Source organism: Schistocerca americana, chromosome 5 (assembly GCF_021461395.2).
Source record: "Schistocerca americana isolate TAMUIC-IGC-003095 chromosome 5, iqSchAmer2.1, whole genome shotgun sequence".
Lineage (NCBI taxonomy): Eukaryota > Metazoa > Arthropoda > Insecta > Orthoptera > Acrididae > Schistocerca > Schistocerca americana.
In genome coordinates, this window is record NC_060123.1 from 58746527 (window position 1) to 58767250 (window position 20724).

The following is a 20724-nucleotide window of genomic DNA, read 5'->3' on the forward strand; positions in this document are numbered from 1 at the left end:
ATTCCATATTTCAGTCACTGTTTTCTTGATGTAGCCATAGTGTTCAGGGAAATGTTTCAGAGATTTTACCCTTTTAGCTCATGGGTTGGACATCAGTCATTGAACTTTCAGTTCTATACACTCTCCCGATGAAAAAGACTCTTCTTTCTGTGGCCTTTAATTGGTTTCTAGGTCACTCTTTTCTTCATAATGTAGCTGCCGATAAGAAACAAACCATTCCTATTTACAATTTGTGTCACTCCTTCGCAGAAGCTTAAGGCAGGATAGGATAGGACATAGTTGGAGCTATGACATTTAATGCCATCTGACGTAGGCAGTAGCTTCAAGGATGTGACAGTTTGATTCAGCTATGAGCAAAAATTGCTGTCAACTTAGATACTGGATTTGCCTGTAAATCATATACATCTTCTTGTAAAGGTAAAAATCTTGTCATTTATGCAGTAACTGATGTTCTTCAGATCTTTAGGTGTTCCACAATGTTACCCAAAGTGAAAGAAAGAATTAAGAGGGCTTCTGTTGAATTCTATGGGATAGACTTACAGCCAATCGAAGTACTCAATAGAGCAGCACTGGTAAACTTGATGTTGGCTGCATTAAATGTTGATGTTTATTCCGAACGAATCAGTGTAAAAGGATAACTGCTCCATCCTCAACTGTGTGTGGGCACATAATGGGCTAAAACTGCACAAGGTGTTGCCAACAACAAGCACTGTGCACGGTCCTAGTGCAGACGGCTTTAGCTTTTTCCTCTTCGTTTCAGAATGTAGCTTGAATAAGTACTTTCACTAGAGGACTCTGATTTACTTCAAATATCTTACTCTTACATCCCTGTATGCATCTTGTCAACCTTCACATCTCTCCCTTCCACCCATCTGTAAATCTTGCACACTAGTTTCAGTTGCCATTGGATAGACCAATTATTATTGTTTCATCATATCACAGTAATGTGTATTTGAGCATGAGGTAACAAATTTACGTGTGTATTGTGAAAAGATTTTCATTATCAGAATATGGTTGGTGAGGAAAAGGGGATACTAATTGCTGTAACTGCAACTGCCACATACCAAGATGTTGATGAGAATAGGTTATTTGTGTTTGAGATCTCCTTGGTGGTTATTAGGACTACAGCTGTTTTCACTCAGGACTGCAACAGTGCACAAGAAAGCTATTGAGGACTTGTATTGACTGAACTGCATCACTGTTGTCAAGGAGTGTTGTTGACTCACTTCTAAGAGCTCTAAGGGCTGTGCTGCACCTGTCTCTTCCTTTACTACCAAAATGATTAAACAAGGAAGTAACAGACAGTAAGCAATACACCTGATTTGCGAATAAAGGTTAGGATAACCATGACTTTAAGTAAGGGTTTTTAATTTTTCTGCTACACCAAAACCACTGTTTTTAATATCTTTAACCAGAACTGTTGAAGAAGCTGTCTATTGAAGAAATAAGATGAAAATCCCATCCACCAAAGTACAGCATATTGTCTGAAAGAGCAGCACTATGTAATTTGAGAATTCATTCTGAAACAGTTCTGTTCCCAGCAGATAAAAGTTATGCAAGAATCCTGCTGCAGAGGACTGTCTTCACAGATAATATCTAGACCCTCTGTTAGGTCATCATTTAGGTATCTGTGAGGCCTATCAATAATGAAGATCATATTATGATCTTCAGTAGTTAGCAGTATTTGCTGTGGTTGAGTGTGGGGATATAACAGCAGACAAAGGAACGTTTTGAGTACTTTTAAACAAGTTGGATATTGTGTGAACCATGAATTACTACAGATAACTGAGAAGCAGTGGTATTTGAAGATTTTAATACTGAATTTGTTTCGATAGTTCTGATCGAGGGCATTTAGAATGAGTGATGTACAGCTTTAGTTTGATCCCCAGAATTAATATTCCCAACAAGAACAAGAGGACATAGTGCAGCAGCAGTTGATAATTTATTTCTAATTCCAAATACTTTTCATGAAGTAAATTAGCCCCTTAATAAATTATATATCTGACTGTAATGGTCAAATGGCAGCAATAAAACATCCCCATGAATTAGGCTGAACTAAGAAGGGAAACCTACAGTGTAACAGAGTCATACATGCCAATCCAGTTATAATATTCAGAGATAATTTACTTGATGAACAATGGGAAGAAGTTTAATGAGAGCACACTGTAGTGAAAAATTGAATAATTTCCCAATAATATTCCTACAAAACTGTGAACCCACCTTCTTTTTAGAATGGGTCTGTGAAAACTAAGATAAAGGGTGGCAAACATTTGGGATCAAAATATCGTGTACCACAAAAAGGGACCATTCTTTACTGCAGAGGACAAGTTGTAATCAAGAATTAAGGGGGACTACAAGCAGTACAGCAACATTCTTGATTGTGTCATAAAAAAAGGGAGCAACCATGTACTAAGCATGCATGCGCACCCCCCCCCCCCCTCACTCTCACCCCCTCCCCACCACACACACACACACACACACACACACACACACACACACACACACACACAGGAACAAAGCAAAGGCTGTTTGCAGCATTACTAAAAGTGAAACAAATAAACTGAGTATGGTAAGACAAACAATATTCAGCTCCCAGAAGACAGTAGTAGTGAGAAAAATAATGTTAAATTCAAATAATTTGTTAAATTTAATGAAAAATTTTGGGAAAGTATAAAATTGAACAACCTTTCTGAGAATAATTTTTTAACAGCAGCTCAGTTTGGCCTCTTTAAAGTTGAAAGCAATATAATATGATTTCTCAAACTCAATGCTGGTAGAACCAAACAACAAAATTACCATTTGGAATTTTGTATGAACATGTAAAAGTCATAAAATTCTACAAGGGAAACTAAAATAGTGTGAAAGCTCAGGACCATTAACAAATGATCCAATAGGAATAAGATTAAAATTGGAGTAGGAAAATGTGAAATGTGTTGTCCTACAAAGCTTAGTGCTTGGTTCACTTCTGTTCTAGCACTAGCCATAATATATTGTTAGTATACTGTACAAAAGTAGCTGGCAATATTTGTTTCTGCCTAATCTATAATTTGACTCATTCCATAACCCTAATGGCTCTCCTTCATGATCGGATTTGCGAAACACTGTGTGAGAATGAATGAACACATATGTAATATTACCTGTTCCCATCTAAGAGTATATTATGTCTGAGTGCAAATGTCCTGCTTCATATTTCTGCCACATGTCTGCTCCTTTTGATTACCCGCTGAGAGTGAATGGCCTTCATATCCCCACTCCCCCATTTATGAAGAGGGACTAAGTCAAATGTTTTTATTACCTCTTTCACATTTAATTTGCAGCATTTAGGTATGAAATTCTATTTTGAGTGAAGTTGGTGTTTGGTAAAATAAGGGCAAATACTTTGTCAATCTTCTAAAAAAGTCGGCTTTGTGGTTAAGGAATTATTCTTGCCAGTAGCAACCTAACACTTTCAGCAGCTTAACTTTGTAAGCTTCTAATTTGTCTGCCAATATGTTCTCAATGTTCCAGAAAATGTTCTCAATGTTGCAGTAGCAAGTAGTGGGTCCATCTTTGTCAAATGTAATGTAAACTGTCAATTTTTTACAGGCTTTGTACAGCATATAAAATATGTTAGTAGCATTCGTTGAATTGTGAATGAAAATTAAAAATGTCCAACAACTGCATTTGATGAGAATGATAAAAACAGTGTCTTTCTTCACTTATAAATGGTCCTCTTCTGTTTCATGTTGTTAACACCTTTTTACATGTGCTGTTGTGTACAGTTTATGAAGGGCAGATATAAACTACTATTTGGTAATTGTGATAATCTTTTCTGTTTATACCTGTCCAGTAACATTAATGTTACCGCCTGTCAAAAGCTTGAATAACCACCTTTTGGAGTGCAGACTCCTGCGAGAAGTGTAGGAAGCAAATCACCGAGTTTCGGGAAAGTACTGACAGGGTTCTAGAGCCATGCCGACTCCACTGCTGTGGCCAACAGCGCTAAGTTTCTCGGTTGAGGATCCATGGCGTGAACAGATTCTCTATTGGGTGTTAATCCGGGGAGTTTGGTGGCCAGGGGATTATGGTAAACTCATTCTGATGCTCTTTGAACCACACTCTGTGAGCTGTGTGACACATTGCATTGTCCTGCTGGTAGATGCCATCTTGCCAAGGAAAAACAGACTGCATGTAGGAGTGGACGTGATCCCCAAGGATGGATGCATATTTGTTTGATCTGTTGTGCCTTCTAGAATGATGATATCACCAAGGCAGTGCCATATAAACATTCCCCAGACCATAACTCCTTCCTCTGGCCTGGACCCTTCTGACGATTGTTGTAGGGTTTTTACTTTCAGGCGTTTCACATCCAATGGAGGATAAAACATGATGCATCTGAAAAGGCCACATGTCACCACTCAGTGGACATCCAGTTGTGGTACTGGCATGCAGATCCCAGCCTTCATCACCAATTAACAGTAGTCATCGTGGGTGAATGAATGGGGCACATGCTGCAGAGGCCCATAAGCTGCAATATTCACTGAATGGTCACTGAGGAGACGTTGTTCGTAGCTCCTCGGTTCATCTGGATGATTCATTGCTCAACAGTTGTACATATATGTGCTCATACACATATCTGCAGCCGCATTCACCACTGTCATCTATGGCCTGTGGTGCACCTCAGTTGTCTCAGCACTGGTTTTGTACAGCGCCATTTTGCCTTGCACAGTATATTAACTATGGAGGCCAGTGAACAGTGTACAAACTTAGCCGTTTCAGGAAAGTTTCCATCATCGACCTGAAAGCCAATGATCATGCCCCTTTGGATGTCAGATAAATTGCTCCATTTCTGCATTATGACAACAACTGCACTGTTTTCCACATCCCCTGACCTGATTTGTATACCCTCCACTGCCATTGCTGCCACCTGCTGCCTGCGAGTGGTTATTGCACGTTGTTGTCGAACATAGGCCTTCTCTAAATTTCTTTTTAAACTGGAAATCTTCACTGAATGTATTTTTAGTTAAAAATGTAGTGCTGAAACTGGAACACACTACTAAGAAAGAAAAGTTAAGAACTAGCTTAGTCTGTGGCAAACAAGTGGTCAAGACTTGTAACTGTGATAGTGCGAAAATATAGAAACTAAAAATGAGTTCTTCAAAACAAAGTTCTTTTCTCTTCTTTGTGGCTGAAGGGGAAATTAGGAAAATACTGGAAAAAGCTGTCTTGTTTATGAAAGCAAAATGTAGCCTGCCTAAAATCTTTATTAAGTAGTCTTTCATATGTTTTTTTCTCTTTTTATTTTTGAGTGACAGCATAATGTCTTGTGTAACCTCTTAAGGATTCTCTGAACCTCTCTCCTTTTTTTAAAAAACTAGTGTGTCAATGTCTAAAGTTCAAAATCTAGTACCCAGTTTTTGCTGCTATTTATTTATTGTGGGGCTGTTCATAAAATTAAAGGTGTATTGAAACTCCAGACACTAAACGAATGTTTGTGTAAGTGTCTTGCCACCAGGATGAGCACTGCATTGCTACAATTTCATGATATGAATTTAGCAATGTGCTTTTATTTTGGATGGACTAAGTGAGGTCGAGGCAGCTGACTTGTACTTAGTCTGTCCTGCTGTCCAGATTTAGTTTTTTTATAGTTTCTGTAAATCATCCAAGAAGAATGGTGTGACACACAATAAAACACAAACCTCTTGCCAATGCCTTGCTGTGTCTTATTTCATACAACCTTGTCTTTGTGATGGGTGCCAATTTTCTAGTGTAACCCCAAATCTAGAATGTACAAAATAAAAAGTTATTAAAAATGGGCAGAAGTGTCATTTCTTGTATTTTGTTTGTCTGAAGCTGCTAACAAAATCAAATTTTTGGTTATAACGCTTATCATTTTACATTTTGACATCTATATTGTTGCTTAAAAACATTTGAACAGAACTCTTGCATACTGTGCTTCTACCACTAACAGCTTTTGTATTTATAATGTGTCAGCTGCATTTTGTGCCTCATGTCATTGTATAGCTATTCATTTGGCCTGCCCTGTAAGGATTGTGCTTATGTTTATATTTTCTGCACAATGAGGCAGTACATTTTCATTTCTTGGATGGACTTATTTGGAAATACTTGATTTTTCTCATTTACAATTATTGTGTATTACTGAATTGTCATCTGATTCTGCTTAGATAATCCTTTATTTCTTGTTGAATCTTGTAATATTTAAAGGTTTATTTCAGTTTCCAGTCATGGCTGACAAACTGAGGTTTGATGGACGAGTCGCTGTGGTGACAGGTGCAGGAGCAGGTAGGAAACGACAAAAAAGAGCACTCTTTATCTTTCAAGCTTTTGCTATTGTTACTTTGTATTATATAGAGTCGTAAAGCAGAGAACATAAATAAGTATGTCCTCTTGAAATCCTCGAGAAAAGAGTTTATTGGGGTGCTCAACTTGGAACTAGCCACTTTGAATTCTGATGTTGAAAGGAATAAATCCTGATCACCAGACTTTGTGCCATACTTCTAGCTTAAACTCCAAATCTCTCTGCGTATTTCATAGAAATGGCAATTGACAGTTATGAAATAGCTACTGCAGCTATGCGTTGACATCAACTGTTCGTGACACACGAAAATTTGTGGCAAACAGCATCTCGTACCTGGATTTCCTGTTGATCATGGGTGAGCACACCTGCAGCACCGATCCGAACTACCATATCTCACATAGTCACAGCCCTTATGTCCTCACAATTTGTGATTCCCACACAGGGAGATACAAATATCATCATTGCAGCCTGTCGAGGCGTGGATACATCACTGATGTTTCCAGTGTCTGTGTTTATACAGTGTCTGCTGTATCTTCACAGCACAATGTCCTTCAGACATGCAGAAGGAGCAGACTTTGTCACTGACAATTACAGTTGTGGTAAACATTATGAAATTGATCACAGTATGGGTCTATGCCTTCAGACATGCGTGCATGTCTGAAGAACGTTGTATTGTGTAGACACAGATACTATATAAACACAGGCATTGTAATCATCAGTGAGTTGGATAGTAATCTGTCCAAAGTACTATGTCAGTATAATAAAAGTGCAGCTACTCATAGAGGTCCAGTGCGAACTATAATTATTTTATGGCAGCGAAACTTCATCAGTATTCTAATGCGAAACAGATTTATGTTGGAAAAAAAGTTCCAGTTTTGGCCACCAGGTGTAGACCTGGCACCGTGAACGCAAGACAGACAGACATATAGAAATGTTTCCATATGTAATAGATTAGGAATGGGACATGGGCAGAAAAGATCAAACAATTGAGGATGGCACAGCATTGATTTTATTATTAGCTGCTGTTTACACAGTTTATTCAATATGAGTATTGGGGACATAGAAAAGATGTTGTAAAGCACCAACTTTGCTCCCGGTGCCCCAAATTGTAACTATTATTTTTCCAGCATAAATCAGTTCCACATTAATGCATTAGTAAGTCTGCAAAGTTTCGCTGCTACAATAATTATAGCCTACACTGGACCTCTGTGAGTAGCTGCAGTGTGAGTATGGCCACCTGATGTATGCATGTTAAGCATCATGACCTCCTTTGTTACTGAGCGAAGCATAGTATGCGACGGCACCAGGTTTCACTCCCTCAGTTCTCTCATAATCACCAATGCTACACTACAATTCCACTTACACTCATCACGGTCACATTCACTTTACAGACATGTGCAAGGCACAGTGCACACATGCGATGAAGGAAAGGTGCCATTGTAAACAAAGAAAGAAGGCCTTTTCAGCTAGACAACAAAACTTAACCCGTAGGGTTTCCCAAATGACAATGGCACACAACTTTACATCTTACTATTGAAGACATTTCGCCAGTTATTAGAAATGCATACGTAGAGAATCCAGCATTAATGCAAGAGATTCTGGAGAATACATAATACTTTGTTTCAAGACAAGGTGAAATCTGTTTCCTTTGAGCATAAGAAATATTATAGTGACTGGCTACAGCACCTAATTTTGATGTGAGCAGCATTGTTTTGTCACATAAGGCTGTTGACTGTGCTGCAGTGCGATGATAGAAAAACTGTAAATTTGTACTGGATCATTGTCTTCCACTTGCAGGCTGTAGCTCATAACTTTGAAACTCACAGCTCATCCAATTTCATACTGTCAAAAATACCTCACCTGTTAACACAGTGTACAAAACAAAAAGTAATAACTGGTGTAAAAAGTTTCATGTTCTTAAGTATGTTGACGAAAACATAACTTGAAAAATCTATATAACAGAGCTACTGAAACGTTTATATTCAGCTACTTTTACCTCAAGAATAATTGCCAACTCTGTACTGAGTGAGGAAGAGCAACAAAGCATTGTCTTTATTGTACTGTTGAAGACACTTTGTTGTATGTAACTTGAAAGTTCTTATAAATCCTTTAGTGAGTTTATTGGTCTCTGGATGAAACAGTGCAGTTGTGAAGCATGAAGTGCCATTAGTTTCACAAAGTAGTTTAAATTCCTGAGTAGGACAATGTGTGCTGTTTTCAGTGGCAATACGTTTTGGAGCCATGTACGAAACATTTTCCTTGGTCATCAGATGACTGCCAGAATTAGAAATTTTATTCTAAAGATTCCCAGTTGGAATTCACTGTGCCCACTCCCAGTCTGTTAGGGTGTTTGGTTGAAAGTAATGAAGTCCTACAGTGGCCCACCCTACTCTCACGAGCTGGGAGAAAGAACCTGATAAAATTTATTGTCAGTTCCTTGTAGTTTGGGAACACTAGATACATGCACCAATACAATTCTAGAAGGAAAAATCATCTGCACTTCCCTGCTGTGAATCTAGTGTTGGCACTACTATAGTATTTTATCTGTTGTGGCGTTTTCTGTCGTTTTGGGGGTATTATTTGGATAAGATTTTGGTTTGTACTGTTGGCTTCCAAGTGACATACTGATAACTAAACTCATCGTTTGCCTAATATGTCCAGTGACGAAATCTTGGTGAAGCACTGTTAATGCCATGTAATTGTCTGTTCTTGAGTTTGCAAAAAATCACCATGTGATTGCAGGTTCGAATGCCATGTTTCCAGTCTCTCTCCAAATGCACATCAAAGTAGATATCTGGAACTCTCTAGACATTTATGAGAATGTAGTTGTAGAAGAATAATTAATTTTGAGTCTCGCCTATTAATCATTTGAGATGAGTTCTTTACTTGTTCTGATACAATACAATATTTCTATAGAGCTGTAGTAGTTTCGAGATAATCTTAATGAGAACAATAAGGAAGAACAGTAGTCAGAATAATTTACATTCCGGATAACAACAAAAATTATATATAAATCAGAGATGGTAGTACTGTTCACATCTCTCTTTGAGTTCTACATACATCAAACAGTCATTTCACTAACAATTGTTCACGTTAAATTGTCAAACAATGGAAAATCCTGGATGGAATGTAACAATATTATGAGAAGGAAAGTTGCCACTCACCATATAGCGGAGATGCTGAGTTGCAGACAGGCATGACAAAAAGACTCTCACAATTAAAGCTTTCAGCCATTAAGGCCTTCGTCAACAATAGACACACACACACACACACACACACACACACACACACACACACACGACTGCAGTCAGGCAACTGAAATCACACTGCGAGCAGGAGCACCAGTGCATGATGGGAGTGACGGCTGGGTGAGGGTAAGGAGGAGGTTGGGGCTGTGAGGGGGAGGGATAGTATGGTGGGGGTGGCAGACAGTGAAGTGCTGCAGGTTAGATGGAGGTCAGAGGAGATATGGGAAGTGGAGGGGGAGGTAGTGGAAAAAGAGAGAAATAAAAAGACTGGGTGTGGTAATGGGATGATGGCTGTGTTAGGCTGGAATGGGAACAGGGAAGGGGCTGGATGGGTGAGGACAGTGACTAACGAAGGTTGAAGCCAGTAGGGTTACGGGAATGTAAGATGTATTGCAGGGAAAGTTACCACCTGTGCAATTCAGAAAAGCTGGTGTTGGTGGGAAGGATCCATATGGCAAGAGTTGTGAAGCAGTCATTGAAATGCAGGATATCATGTTTGGTAGTGTGTTCAGCAACAGGGTGGTCCACTTGTTTCCTGGCCACAGTTTGTTGCTGGCCCTTCATGCAAACAGACAGCTTGCTGGTTGTCATGCCTACATAGAATGCAGCACAGTGGTTACAGCTTGTAGACCACATGTCTTTGATGGGATAGGTGATATTGGTGACTGGACTGGAGTAGGTGGAGGTGGGAGGATGTATGGGACAGGTCTTGCATCTAGGTCTATTACTGGGGTGTCAGCCATGAGGTAAGGGATTTGGAGCAGGGGTTGTGTAAGGATGGACTAGTATATTGTGTAGGTTCGGTGGTTGGCGCAATACCACTGTGGGAGGGGTGGGAAGGTTAGTGGGCAGGACATTTCTCATTTCAGGGCACAACAAGAGGTAATCAAAACCCTGGCAGAGAATGTAATTCAGTTGCTCCAGTCCTGGGTGGTACTAAGTTATGAGGGGAATGCTCCTCTGTGGCTGGACGGTGGGACTTTGGGAGGTGGTGGGAGACTGGAAAGGTAAGGCATGGGAGATTTGCTTTTGTACAAGGTTGGGAGGATAATTACGATCAGTGAAGGCTTCAGTGAGATGCTTGGTATATTTCAAGAGGAACTTCTCGTCACTGCAGATGCGACGACCATGAGTGGCTAGGCTGTATGGAAGGGTCTACTTGGTATGGAACAGGTGGCAGCTGTTGGAGTGGAGGTATTGCTGGTGGTTAGTAGGTTTGATATGGACAGTGCTACTGATGTAGCCATCTCTGTGGTGGAGCTCAACATCTAGGAAGGTGGTTTGTTGGGTTGAGTAGGACCAGGTTAAGCAAATGGGGTAAAAGTTGTTGAGGTTCTGGAGGAATGTGGATAGCGTGTCCTCACCTTCGATACAGATAGCAAAGATGTCATCAAAGAATCTGAACCAGGTGAGAGGTTTAGGATTCTGGGTTTTTAGGAAGGATTCCTCTAAAAGGCCCATGAATAGGTTAGCATAGGATGGTGCCATGCTGGTGCCCATAGCCGTATCCCGGATTTGTTTGTAGGTAATGCCTTCCAAGGAGAAGTAAATGTGGGTGAGGATATAGTTGGTCATGGCGACTAGGAAGGAGGTTGTTGGTTTGGAATCCAACGGGCATTGGGAAAGATAGTGTTCAATAGTGGTAAGGCCGTAGGCATTGTGAATGTTAAGTGTACAGGGAGGTGGCGTCAATAGTGATGAGCAGGGCACCATGTGATAAAGGGACAGAAACTGTGGAGAGTCGTTGGAGGCAATGGTTGGTATCTTTTATATAGGAGGGTAGGTTCTGGGTAATAGGTTGAAGGTGTTGGTCTACGAGAGCAGAGATTCTCTCAGTGGGGCCACAGTAACTGGCCACAATGTGGCGTCCTGGGTGGTTAGGCTTATGGACTTCAGGAAGCATGTAGAAGATAGGAGTGTGGGGAGTGGTAGGGGAGAGGTTCTGGGATGGGCCTAAGGATTTAAGTAGTGACGGGAGGAAGTATCTGTAGGTGGAAGTATCTGACGGCTAGCGGAGTCCTTCTGCCAGGTAATCCTTGCGGTTCAAAACAACAGTGGTGGAGCCTTTGTCTGCTGGTAGAATTATAAGATCAGGATCAGTTTTTAGATGGTGGACTGCAGTTGTTTCTGCAGATGTAAGGTTAGTTTGCATGTTGAGGGATAGCATCTCTGATATATGGTGAGTGGCATCTTTACTTCTCATAATATTGTCATGTTAAATTGTGACATTACAGCACAGAAAGAAGAGAAATATGCTGCTATAAAACTCTTACAATGTTCATATAAAACTCTTACAATGTTCATGGAAACAAAATTCACAAATCTGCAACCAGCCATTATACACACTTAATAGCTAGATGCAGCTTTGCTATTAACTACTCATTTATATTCAAGAAACCCAGTGTCATATAGAAGAAATTGTTAAGGAGAAAGGACTTTGTGCACACTCGTGCCCACACACACACACACACACACACACACACACACACACACACACACACTCACACTCTTTATATTTCATAATATTTGCATCATGACAATTTTTTGTGCAAAATGATCCATGGAACATTAAAGTAACTAACTCAAACATCTTAACTAACTCAAACATCGAGGGGTGATAGATCACATCACGGGGTACAACTTTCGTTTGAGAGAAAATGTCCACTGATGCTTCCTAGCAACTCTAGACATCCTTTAGTATTCACCAGCCCTGGTATGAGATTGCCCAACCTGTTATGAGATTTTACCAAATTAGTAGGATCAGCTAACCAGGTGTGTGGCACACTACCTACCCCAAGAATCGATATAGTGATTTTGAACATGCAAACCTGAAGAGTTAATCTCACTAAGCAGAGAAACATATTTTAGAAGTGAATCAGGAACTTAAATATTGCAGAGCCTACTCCATTCCATATGCGAACAGTTGCAGGGGCATGAATTTTAGGTCAAAGATAAGGGGCTAGGTATGTTGTAAAATACGATAAGGACCTTACAGAGGCTAGGAGGGTGGCAGGAGGCAGCAATGGATGATTTGGAGAGGATATTGGGGAGAGCTCATCTCATTCCTAGATTTAACTTGAGAAAGTTTTTCAGTCTTGACAGAGTAATTTGTTGAATCATTCAAGATCTGGATGGGACTTGGTGACAAATAGATGCTTCTGAGATTTTTGGAGTGGGAACCGAATCTGAGTGACCCGACACTATTTTGCAAACTTAACCAACCTATCCCTCTTTTCTCCCCGAGTAAGGGACCAACAGTTTTAAACACTAGGTGTAGGTTTCTTTCTACATCTCATTGTATCTATCAGCAATACTTATACGAACAGAATGTGTTATAATAAGCTATGACTATTTGGAGAAAAAAAGATGAAGCCCATGACTACGGCATGGGAAAGTCTGACAGGTACCTGAGCAAATTTAAATGTGTTTTGCTAATACCACAACGTGTGCCTCAAGATGAAATCAGTGGTGCAGAAAGTATATTGCTTCCATAGAAATCGGTTTACACAAAGTTATTATTTTTATGAATGAAGTGATTGATATCCTCCAGTATCGAAGGGGTGTCAGTACCAGGATGGTATAAAAATAGACTGCAGTGAAGTAATGATGGCAGTTTCTGCAAGTTACTTCCCTCTGCTAATTTACATATTGAATTGTTCCGTATTCCCATTGTGAAAGTGTTATCTGAACATGTCGAATGAGTAATAATAAATCTGTTGTAATAATAAATCTATTGTTTGCATGTGTGCTGTACCGTTTCAGGAAGGATCTCCTCTTTTGTTCACCATTCCATACACATGATGAGTGATCTGCAGTTCATTTGCTTTGTGCTTTAGGTACTGTTTTATATATGTTTTCATGTTCTTAAATCTCTGCTCTTCCCGGTCACAAATTTTTTACAACATTTGGGCTTATAGTTGCTACCCAGAATATACACACATCAAAAAAAGTTTTGCATCACCCTGGTTCCCAGAACTCCTGAAAATAGATGTTAACTGTGGATAGTGTATCACAGACACAGTCCCTTTGACTGTTCAGAGGTGTCACTAAACCCCCCCAAAGATACAAACAACCATGCATGAGCAGTGGCTAGACAGAGGGAGTGCGACAGCCAATCTGTTCCAGTCATTCCACCAGGAAGGAGGTACACGGCTCGTGTTGTCTGTAGTTCAACCATGCCTAGACGGCCAATAATGTGGTTTGATTGTGTCCACATTGTTACTTTGTGCCAGGAAGGACTCTCAACAAGGGAAGTGTCTAGGTGTCTTGGAGTGAACTATAACAATGTTGTTCAGACATGGAGTAGATACAGAGAGATAGGAACTGTCGATGACATACCTCGCTCAGACTGCCCAAGGGCTACTACTACAGTGGATGACTGCTACCTACAGATTATGGCTCAGAAGAACCCTGACAGCATTGCTACCATATTGATAATGCTTTTTGTGCAGCCACAGGACGTCGTGTTATGACTCAAACTGTGTGCAATAGGCTGTATGATGCACAACTTTGCTTCCAACGTCCATGGCAAAGTCCATCTTTACAACCATGACACCATGTAGCGCGGTACACATGGGCCCAACAACAAGCCAAATGGACCTGCAGGTTTGGCATCACATTCTCTTCACCAATGAGTTTCGCATATGCCTTCAACCAGACAATCATCCGAGACGTGTTTGGAGGCAACCCGGTCAGGCTGAACGCCTTAAACACACTGTCCAGCGAGTGCAGCAAGGTGCAGGTTCCCTGCTGTTTTGGGGTGGCATTATGTGGGGCCGACGTACGATGCTGGTGGTCATGAAAGGCGCCGTAATGGCTGTACGCTATGCGAATGCCATCCTCCAACCAATAGTGCAACCATATCAGCAGCATGTTGGCGAGGCATTCATCTTCATGGATGACAATTCGCGCCCCCATCGTGCACATCTTGTGAATGACTTCCTTCAGGATAATGACATCACTCAACTAGTGTGGCCACCATGTTCTCCAGACATGAACCCTATTGAACATGCCTGGGATAGATTGAAAAGGACTGTTTATGGACGAAGTAACCTACCAAACACTCTGAGGGATCTACACTGAATCACCATTGGGGAGTGGGACAATCTGGACCAACAGTGCCTTGATGAACTTGTGGATAGTATGCCATGACGAACTTATCAATGCAAGAGAACGTGCTACTGGGTATTAGAGGTACCGGTGCATACAGCAATCTGGACCACCACCTCTGAAGGTCTCGCTGTATGGTGGTACAACATGCAATGTGTGGTTTTCATGAGCAATAAAAAGGGAAGAAATGATGTTTGTGTTGATCTCTATTTCAATTTTCTGTACAAGTTCTGGAACTCTCGAACCGAGGTGATGCAAAACATTTTTTGGTGTGTGTATTACCAAAAGTGGGCATAGAGTTTTGTTATTTCCGTGATATAGTGTGACTTCCTTGCTGTATTGGCAAGTTCAATAATTGTATGCAAGTGTAATTTGAAAATGTATGCAAATATAATTGTTTATTGACAGTGTAATGAATTGTTATGATAAGCATCATTATCAGCTGTTTGTCAGCACATATCATGTGGAAGCTAACTACTGTTGTTTTATATGATTCTGTCTTTCGTTTGTGAAGCTGTGACATGGTAATTTCTCATTCCATATAATTTCTGTAGGTCTTGGTCGTGCTTACGCTCTTCTTTTTGCGGAAAGAGGTGCATCTGTTGTCGTAAATGACCTTGGTGGTGGTCGACATGGTGAAGGTCAGAGTACAAATGCAGCTGATAGTGTTGTGCAGGAGATTAAAAGAAAAGGTAACAAATATATTTTTATAACTTGGTTAAGTTGCATCTCTTTGAAACACTTGTGGAATGATTTGAGTTTTGTTGAAGGAACTGTCATTTTTTAAAGTCTTATTGTTAAAGGTGGTGTTGCTGTAGCAGATTACAATTCAGTTGAAGATGGACACAAGATCATTGACACAGCTCTCAATAATTTTGGCCGTGTGGACATTGTTGTCAATAATGCTGGAATTCTTAGAGACAAATCATTTGCACGAATAAGTGACACAGACTGGGGTAAGTATGATTACTTTTTTACAAAAAGTGACTGAATAATGAAGACTGCTATGTTGGGTTATTTAAAATTACTGTTAGGTCTTAGGGGGATCATTGTTTACGTGAAATCTCATGGATAGCTTTGGCTTGGATCCCTCATTTATTTCCAGTCAATAATGACAAATAAATATCCATTGATTATTGACCTGTTGTACAGCGAAAGGAACCAAACACTTGTAAAAAGATTTTCTTTAGAAAATACCATTGTAATCAAGTAAATTTTGAGCTACTAATACCAGAGAAACAGCAGCTATATAATGAATCTGACGAGGCAGCAGCTTTGTTCAGTGTTGCAGCTTTATTACTGATTTACTCAATCAGAATTAAGATGGCATACAGGAGGTGGACAAATATATGGAAACACCACAAACCCACACTACCACACCTAATACAGTGTAGGTAAACTGTTGGCATTCAAAACAGCTTCTATTATCTTGTAATGAATAAATACAGATCCTGTATGGTTTTCAGGGGAATGTTATACCATTTTCCTGCAAAATAGTGGCAAGTAGAGGTAGCAATGGTGGAGGTCGATAGCAATGGGGCACCCTCCTCTCCAATGTAGACCATAAAGGCTCAGTAATATTGAAATCTGGTGAGCGGTGGTGAGGGGAGATGTGCCAGTTCTCCTTGTGCTCACAAAACCAGTTCTGGATGATGTCAGCTGTATGAACAGGCGTCTTGTCATCTTGGAATCCAGCATCACCATTGGGAAATAGACATTTCGCCAAGGGGTGGACCTCATCACTCAAAATGTGCACATAATCCTAGGCAGTAATGTGACCTTGTAGAGTAACCATGGGGCCATGGAATACTACAATATGGCCACAGAAATCCCCATCATGTTTCACTCCTGGGATGTAAACTCAGCAAGAAGTTGCAAACATTGCTCCATATTCCAGGTTTTATGGTATTGGCGCCATGTTTTCTTGTTAGGGGCCTTTGCACTACTGATGAGTGGTTTTGGAATTCCATCTCACCCGGCAATTTCGTGTTACTGGAGCTCCCTTCATATTGTTTTGGTGCTGACAGGGTATACGAGTGCAACATTCAATTCTGCTGTGACTTTTGCAGCCACTATCCTCTTATTTTTCGTCGCAGTTGTTGCCAGTGATTATTCATCATGATCACTCAATGCAAGCTTTTGTCCACCTTGTGACTTATTGGATGATGTTTTTCTGCTTTCCTTGTACACAGTATAAATCTTCGATACAATGCTACCTTGAAAAACCAAACACTTCTGCTACCTTGGTTAGGGAAGCACCCGCCATTCAAGCTCCAACATATTGCCCATGGTCAAATTCACTTAGCTCCAGTATAGTAATTTAGTTCCAGTATGATGGACATAGAGGAATTATAGGCAAGGTTCCAACAGATTGTAGATCATGCTGTGAAGAAATATGTGCCTAACTAGCAAATTAAGAATGGGAGAGACCCACTGTGGCTGAGTTTCGATATTTGGAAAATGCTGAGGAACCAAAGGCTGTTGCGCTCTCAATTCAAAAGAGAATGCAGAAATGATGACAGGCAAAGTAAGTAGAGATTTGTGAATCTGTAAAAAGATCCACGCACAAAACGTGCAACTTTCACCATCGTTTCTTAGTGAAAGATGTGGCCAAGAACCCGAGAAAATCCTGGTGTTATGTAAAATCCCTAAGCAGCTCTTATGCTTTCATCCATTCACTCATTGACCAGTCTGATGTAGCAGCAGAAGACAGCAAAAGGGAAGCTGAAGTTTCAAATTTCGCATTTAGGAAATTGTTCACACAGGAGGATTGTACAAACATACTGTCATTTGACTGTCACACAGACTCCTGTATGGCCAAAATAGCAACAGGAAATCCTAGTGGAGAGAAACCTGAAAGAGTTGGAAACAGATGAGTCACCAGGTCCAGATGGAATTCCAATTCAGTTTAATAAAGAATGCTGTAGGGCGTTGGCCCCTTACTTAGCATGCATTTATCGTGAATCTCTCGCCCAGTGTGAAGTGCCAAGTCATTGGAAAAAAGTGCTGGTGACTCCGGTATGTGACAATGGTAAAAGAACAGGCCAACAAAATTACAGACCATTATCTGGAATATCGGCTTGCTGCAGAATTCCTGAATATATTCTCAGTTTGAACATAATAAATTTCCCTGAGACTGAAAAGCTTCTGCAGACAAATCAGCACAGGTTTAGAAGCATTGCTCATGCAAAACTCAGCTTGCCCTTTTCTCACATGATGTACTTTTAACTATGGATGAAGGGCAACAGATAGATTTCATATTTCTAGATTTCCATAAGGCATTTGACACGGTGCCCAACTGCAGACTGTTAACAAAGGTACGAGCATATTAGATAGGTTCCCGGATATGTGAATGGCTAGAAGACTTCTTAAGTAATAGAACCCACTATTTTGTCCTCGATGGTGAGTGTTCATCAGAGATCGGGGTATGGTATCATCAGGAGTGCCCCAGGGAAGTGTGATAGGTGGTGGTGGTTAGTGTTTAACGTCCCGTCGACAACTAGGTCATTAGAGACAGAGCTCATGCTTGGGTTAGGGAAGGATTGGGAAGGAAATCGGCCGTGCCCTTTCAAAGGAACCATCCCGGCATTTGCCTGAAGCGATTTAGGGAAATCACGGAAAACCTAAATCAGGATGGCTGGAGACGGGATTGAACCGTCGTCCTCCCGAATGCGAGTCAAGTCTGCTAACCACTGCGCCACCTCGCTCGGTTAGTGTGATAGGACTGCTGTTATTTTCTATATACATAAATGATTTGGCAGACAGTTTGGGCGTCAATCTGAGGTTGTTTTGCTGATGATGCTGTGGTGTGTGGGAAGGCGTCATCGTTGAGTGACTGTAGGAGGATACAAGCTGACTTAGACATAATTTCTAGTTGGGATGAATGGCAGCTAGCTCTCAATGTTAAAAAAAAAAAAAAAGTAAGTTAATGCAGATGAGTTGGAAAAACAAACCCATAATATTCGAATACAGCATTAGTAGTGTCCTGCTTAACACAGCCACAGTGTTTAAATATCTGGACATAAAACTGCAAAGTGATACGAAATGGAATAAGCATGTGGGGATTGTAGTAAGGAAGGCGAATGGTCGACTTCGACTATTGGGAGAATTTTAGGAAAGTGTGGTTCATTTGTAAATGAGACCGCTTATAGGACATTAGTGCGATCTACTGTTGAGTGTAGTGTTTGTGATCTTCACCAGATTGGATTAAAGGAAGTCATCGAAGCAATTTACAAGCATGCTGCTAGATTTGTTACTGGTATGTTTGAGAAAAACATAAGTATTACAGAGATGCTTTGTGAACTCAAAATGAGAATTCCTGGAAGGAAGGTAAAGTTTTTTCCAAGGAACACTATTGAGAAAATTTAGAGGATTGGCATTTGAAGCTGCCTGCAGAATGATTCTAGTGCTGCCAACATACATTTCATGTAAGGACCACAAAGATAAGAAACATGACATTAGGGCTCGTATGTGGGCATATAGACAGTCATTTTTCCCTCACTGTATTTGCAAGTGGAAGAGGAAAGTAGTGGTACAGGGTACCCTCTGCCATGCACTCTATGGTAGCTTGTGGGGTATGTATGTAAATGTAATGCACTCACAATTACACAGAACACTGTCCTGAGCGTTACTGACCCTTGCAACATGTTTAGGATATTCCGCAGGTTTCGTTTCTGGTCAAATACAACAGCGCGCCGGCTTGGCTAGCATCTGCATGTATGTTTTTATGATGCATTTCCCACATTGTTTCTATATTTTTGTCCAACCCCTTTAAGTGTTTATGGCATTCCACCCAAACCACGCACCCCCATCGTTTACCTTCCTCTTAAGATCTACAAACCCAATTATCCTGGCCATCCTATAGTTGCTGACTTCAAAGCACCCACCGAATGTATACCTGCCTTAGTTGATCAACACGTACAACCCATAGTACAAAAACTCCCCTCCAACATCAAAGATACCAACCATTTCCTAGATCGTCTGAAATCTGTGCCGTCCCACTGCCACCACACACCTTGCTAGTCACCGTTGATGCCACCTCCCTCTATACCAACATCGCCCACGTACATGCTATGTCTGCTGCTGAACATTTTCTCAGTCAGTGCCCACCTGATTCTAACTTATGACATTCTTCCTTCTCATCTTAATCAACTTTATACTTACCAACAACTACTCCACCCTTGAGGGGCAGACATACAAACAGATTAGGGGTATGGCCATGGATACCAGGATGGCTCCTTCCTATGCCAATCTTTTCATTGGTCACTTGAAAGGGGCTTTCCTGGGATCCATAAGCCTTCAGCCCCTGGTTTGGTTTAGATACATTGATGACATCTTTACCTTATGGACTCATGGTGAGGCTGACCTACTAAAATTCCTGGAACCTCTGAATATCTTGTCCCAGTTCACATGGTCTTATTGTGAATCCCATGCCACTATCCTTGATGTTGATCTCATCCTCACCGAAAGCCAGCCACACATTTCCGCCCACATTAAACCTACCAATAAACAACAGTACTTACGTTTTGACAGTTGCCATCCTTTCCATGTCAAATGTTCCCTCCCATACAGCCTTGGCATCTGGGGCAAACGTATTTGTTCGTATGCAGACTCTTTACAGCAATACATCACCATTCTCACCTCAGCCTTCACTGCACGTAATTACCCCACCAGCCTAGTTAAAAAGAAGATTCCCCGGGCCATCACATCAAATCCTGGTACTGTTGATCCCTTCACAAAACAGCTTCTGAGCACACTACTGATGACTCAGTATTATCCTGGCCTGGAATATGTTAATCAGCTACTTTGGCAGTGCCATGACGTCCTAAAATCATGTCCTGAAATGAGATCAACTTTGTCTGAAATTTTGCCCACCACACCTAGAATAGCTTTCTGTCACCCTCCCAATCTCCGCAATATTTTTGTCAGACCATATGCTCCTTCTGCACCCATCTCCCTGCCCTATGGCTCCTATCCCTGTGACTGCCCCTGCTGCAAGACTTGCCATATGCACCCTCCTACCACCACCTATAATAGCCCTGTAATGGGCATAACATATACTATCAAAGG

At 40.8% G+C, this 20724-nt stretch overlaps 1 protein-coding gene across 3 annotated transcripts in view; it reads left to right on the plus strand.

Moving 5' to 3' along the window:
* LOC124615490 (peroxisomal multifunctional enzyme type 2) overlaps nucleotides 1-20724 on the plus strand; it is a 131702-nt gene that overhangs the window by 23853 nt on the left and 87125 nt on the right. For all 3 annotated transcript variants that reach the window (XM_047143432.1, XM_047143433.1, XM_047143431.1), the window contains exons 2-4: nucleotides 6216-6282; nucleotides 15210-15347; nucleotides 15459-15611. In XM_047143432.1, coding sequence (XP_046999388.1) covers nucleotides 6225-6282; nucleotides 15210-15347; nucleotides 15459-15611 — 349 coding nt within the window. In that variant the 5' untranslated portion in view covers nucleotides 6216-6224. The remainder of the gene's footprint in view (nucleotides 1-6215; nucleotides 6283-15209; nucleotides 15348-15458; nucleotides 15612-20724) is intronic.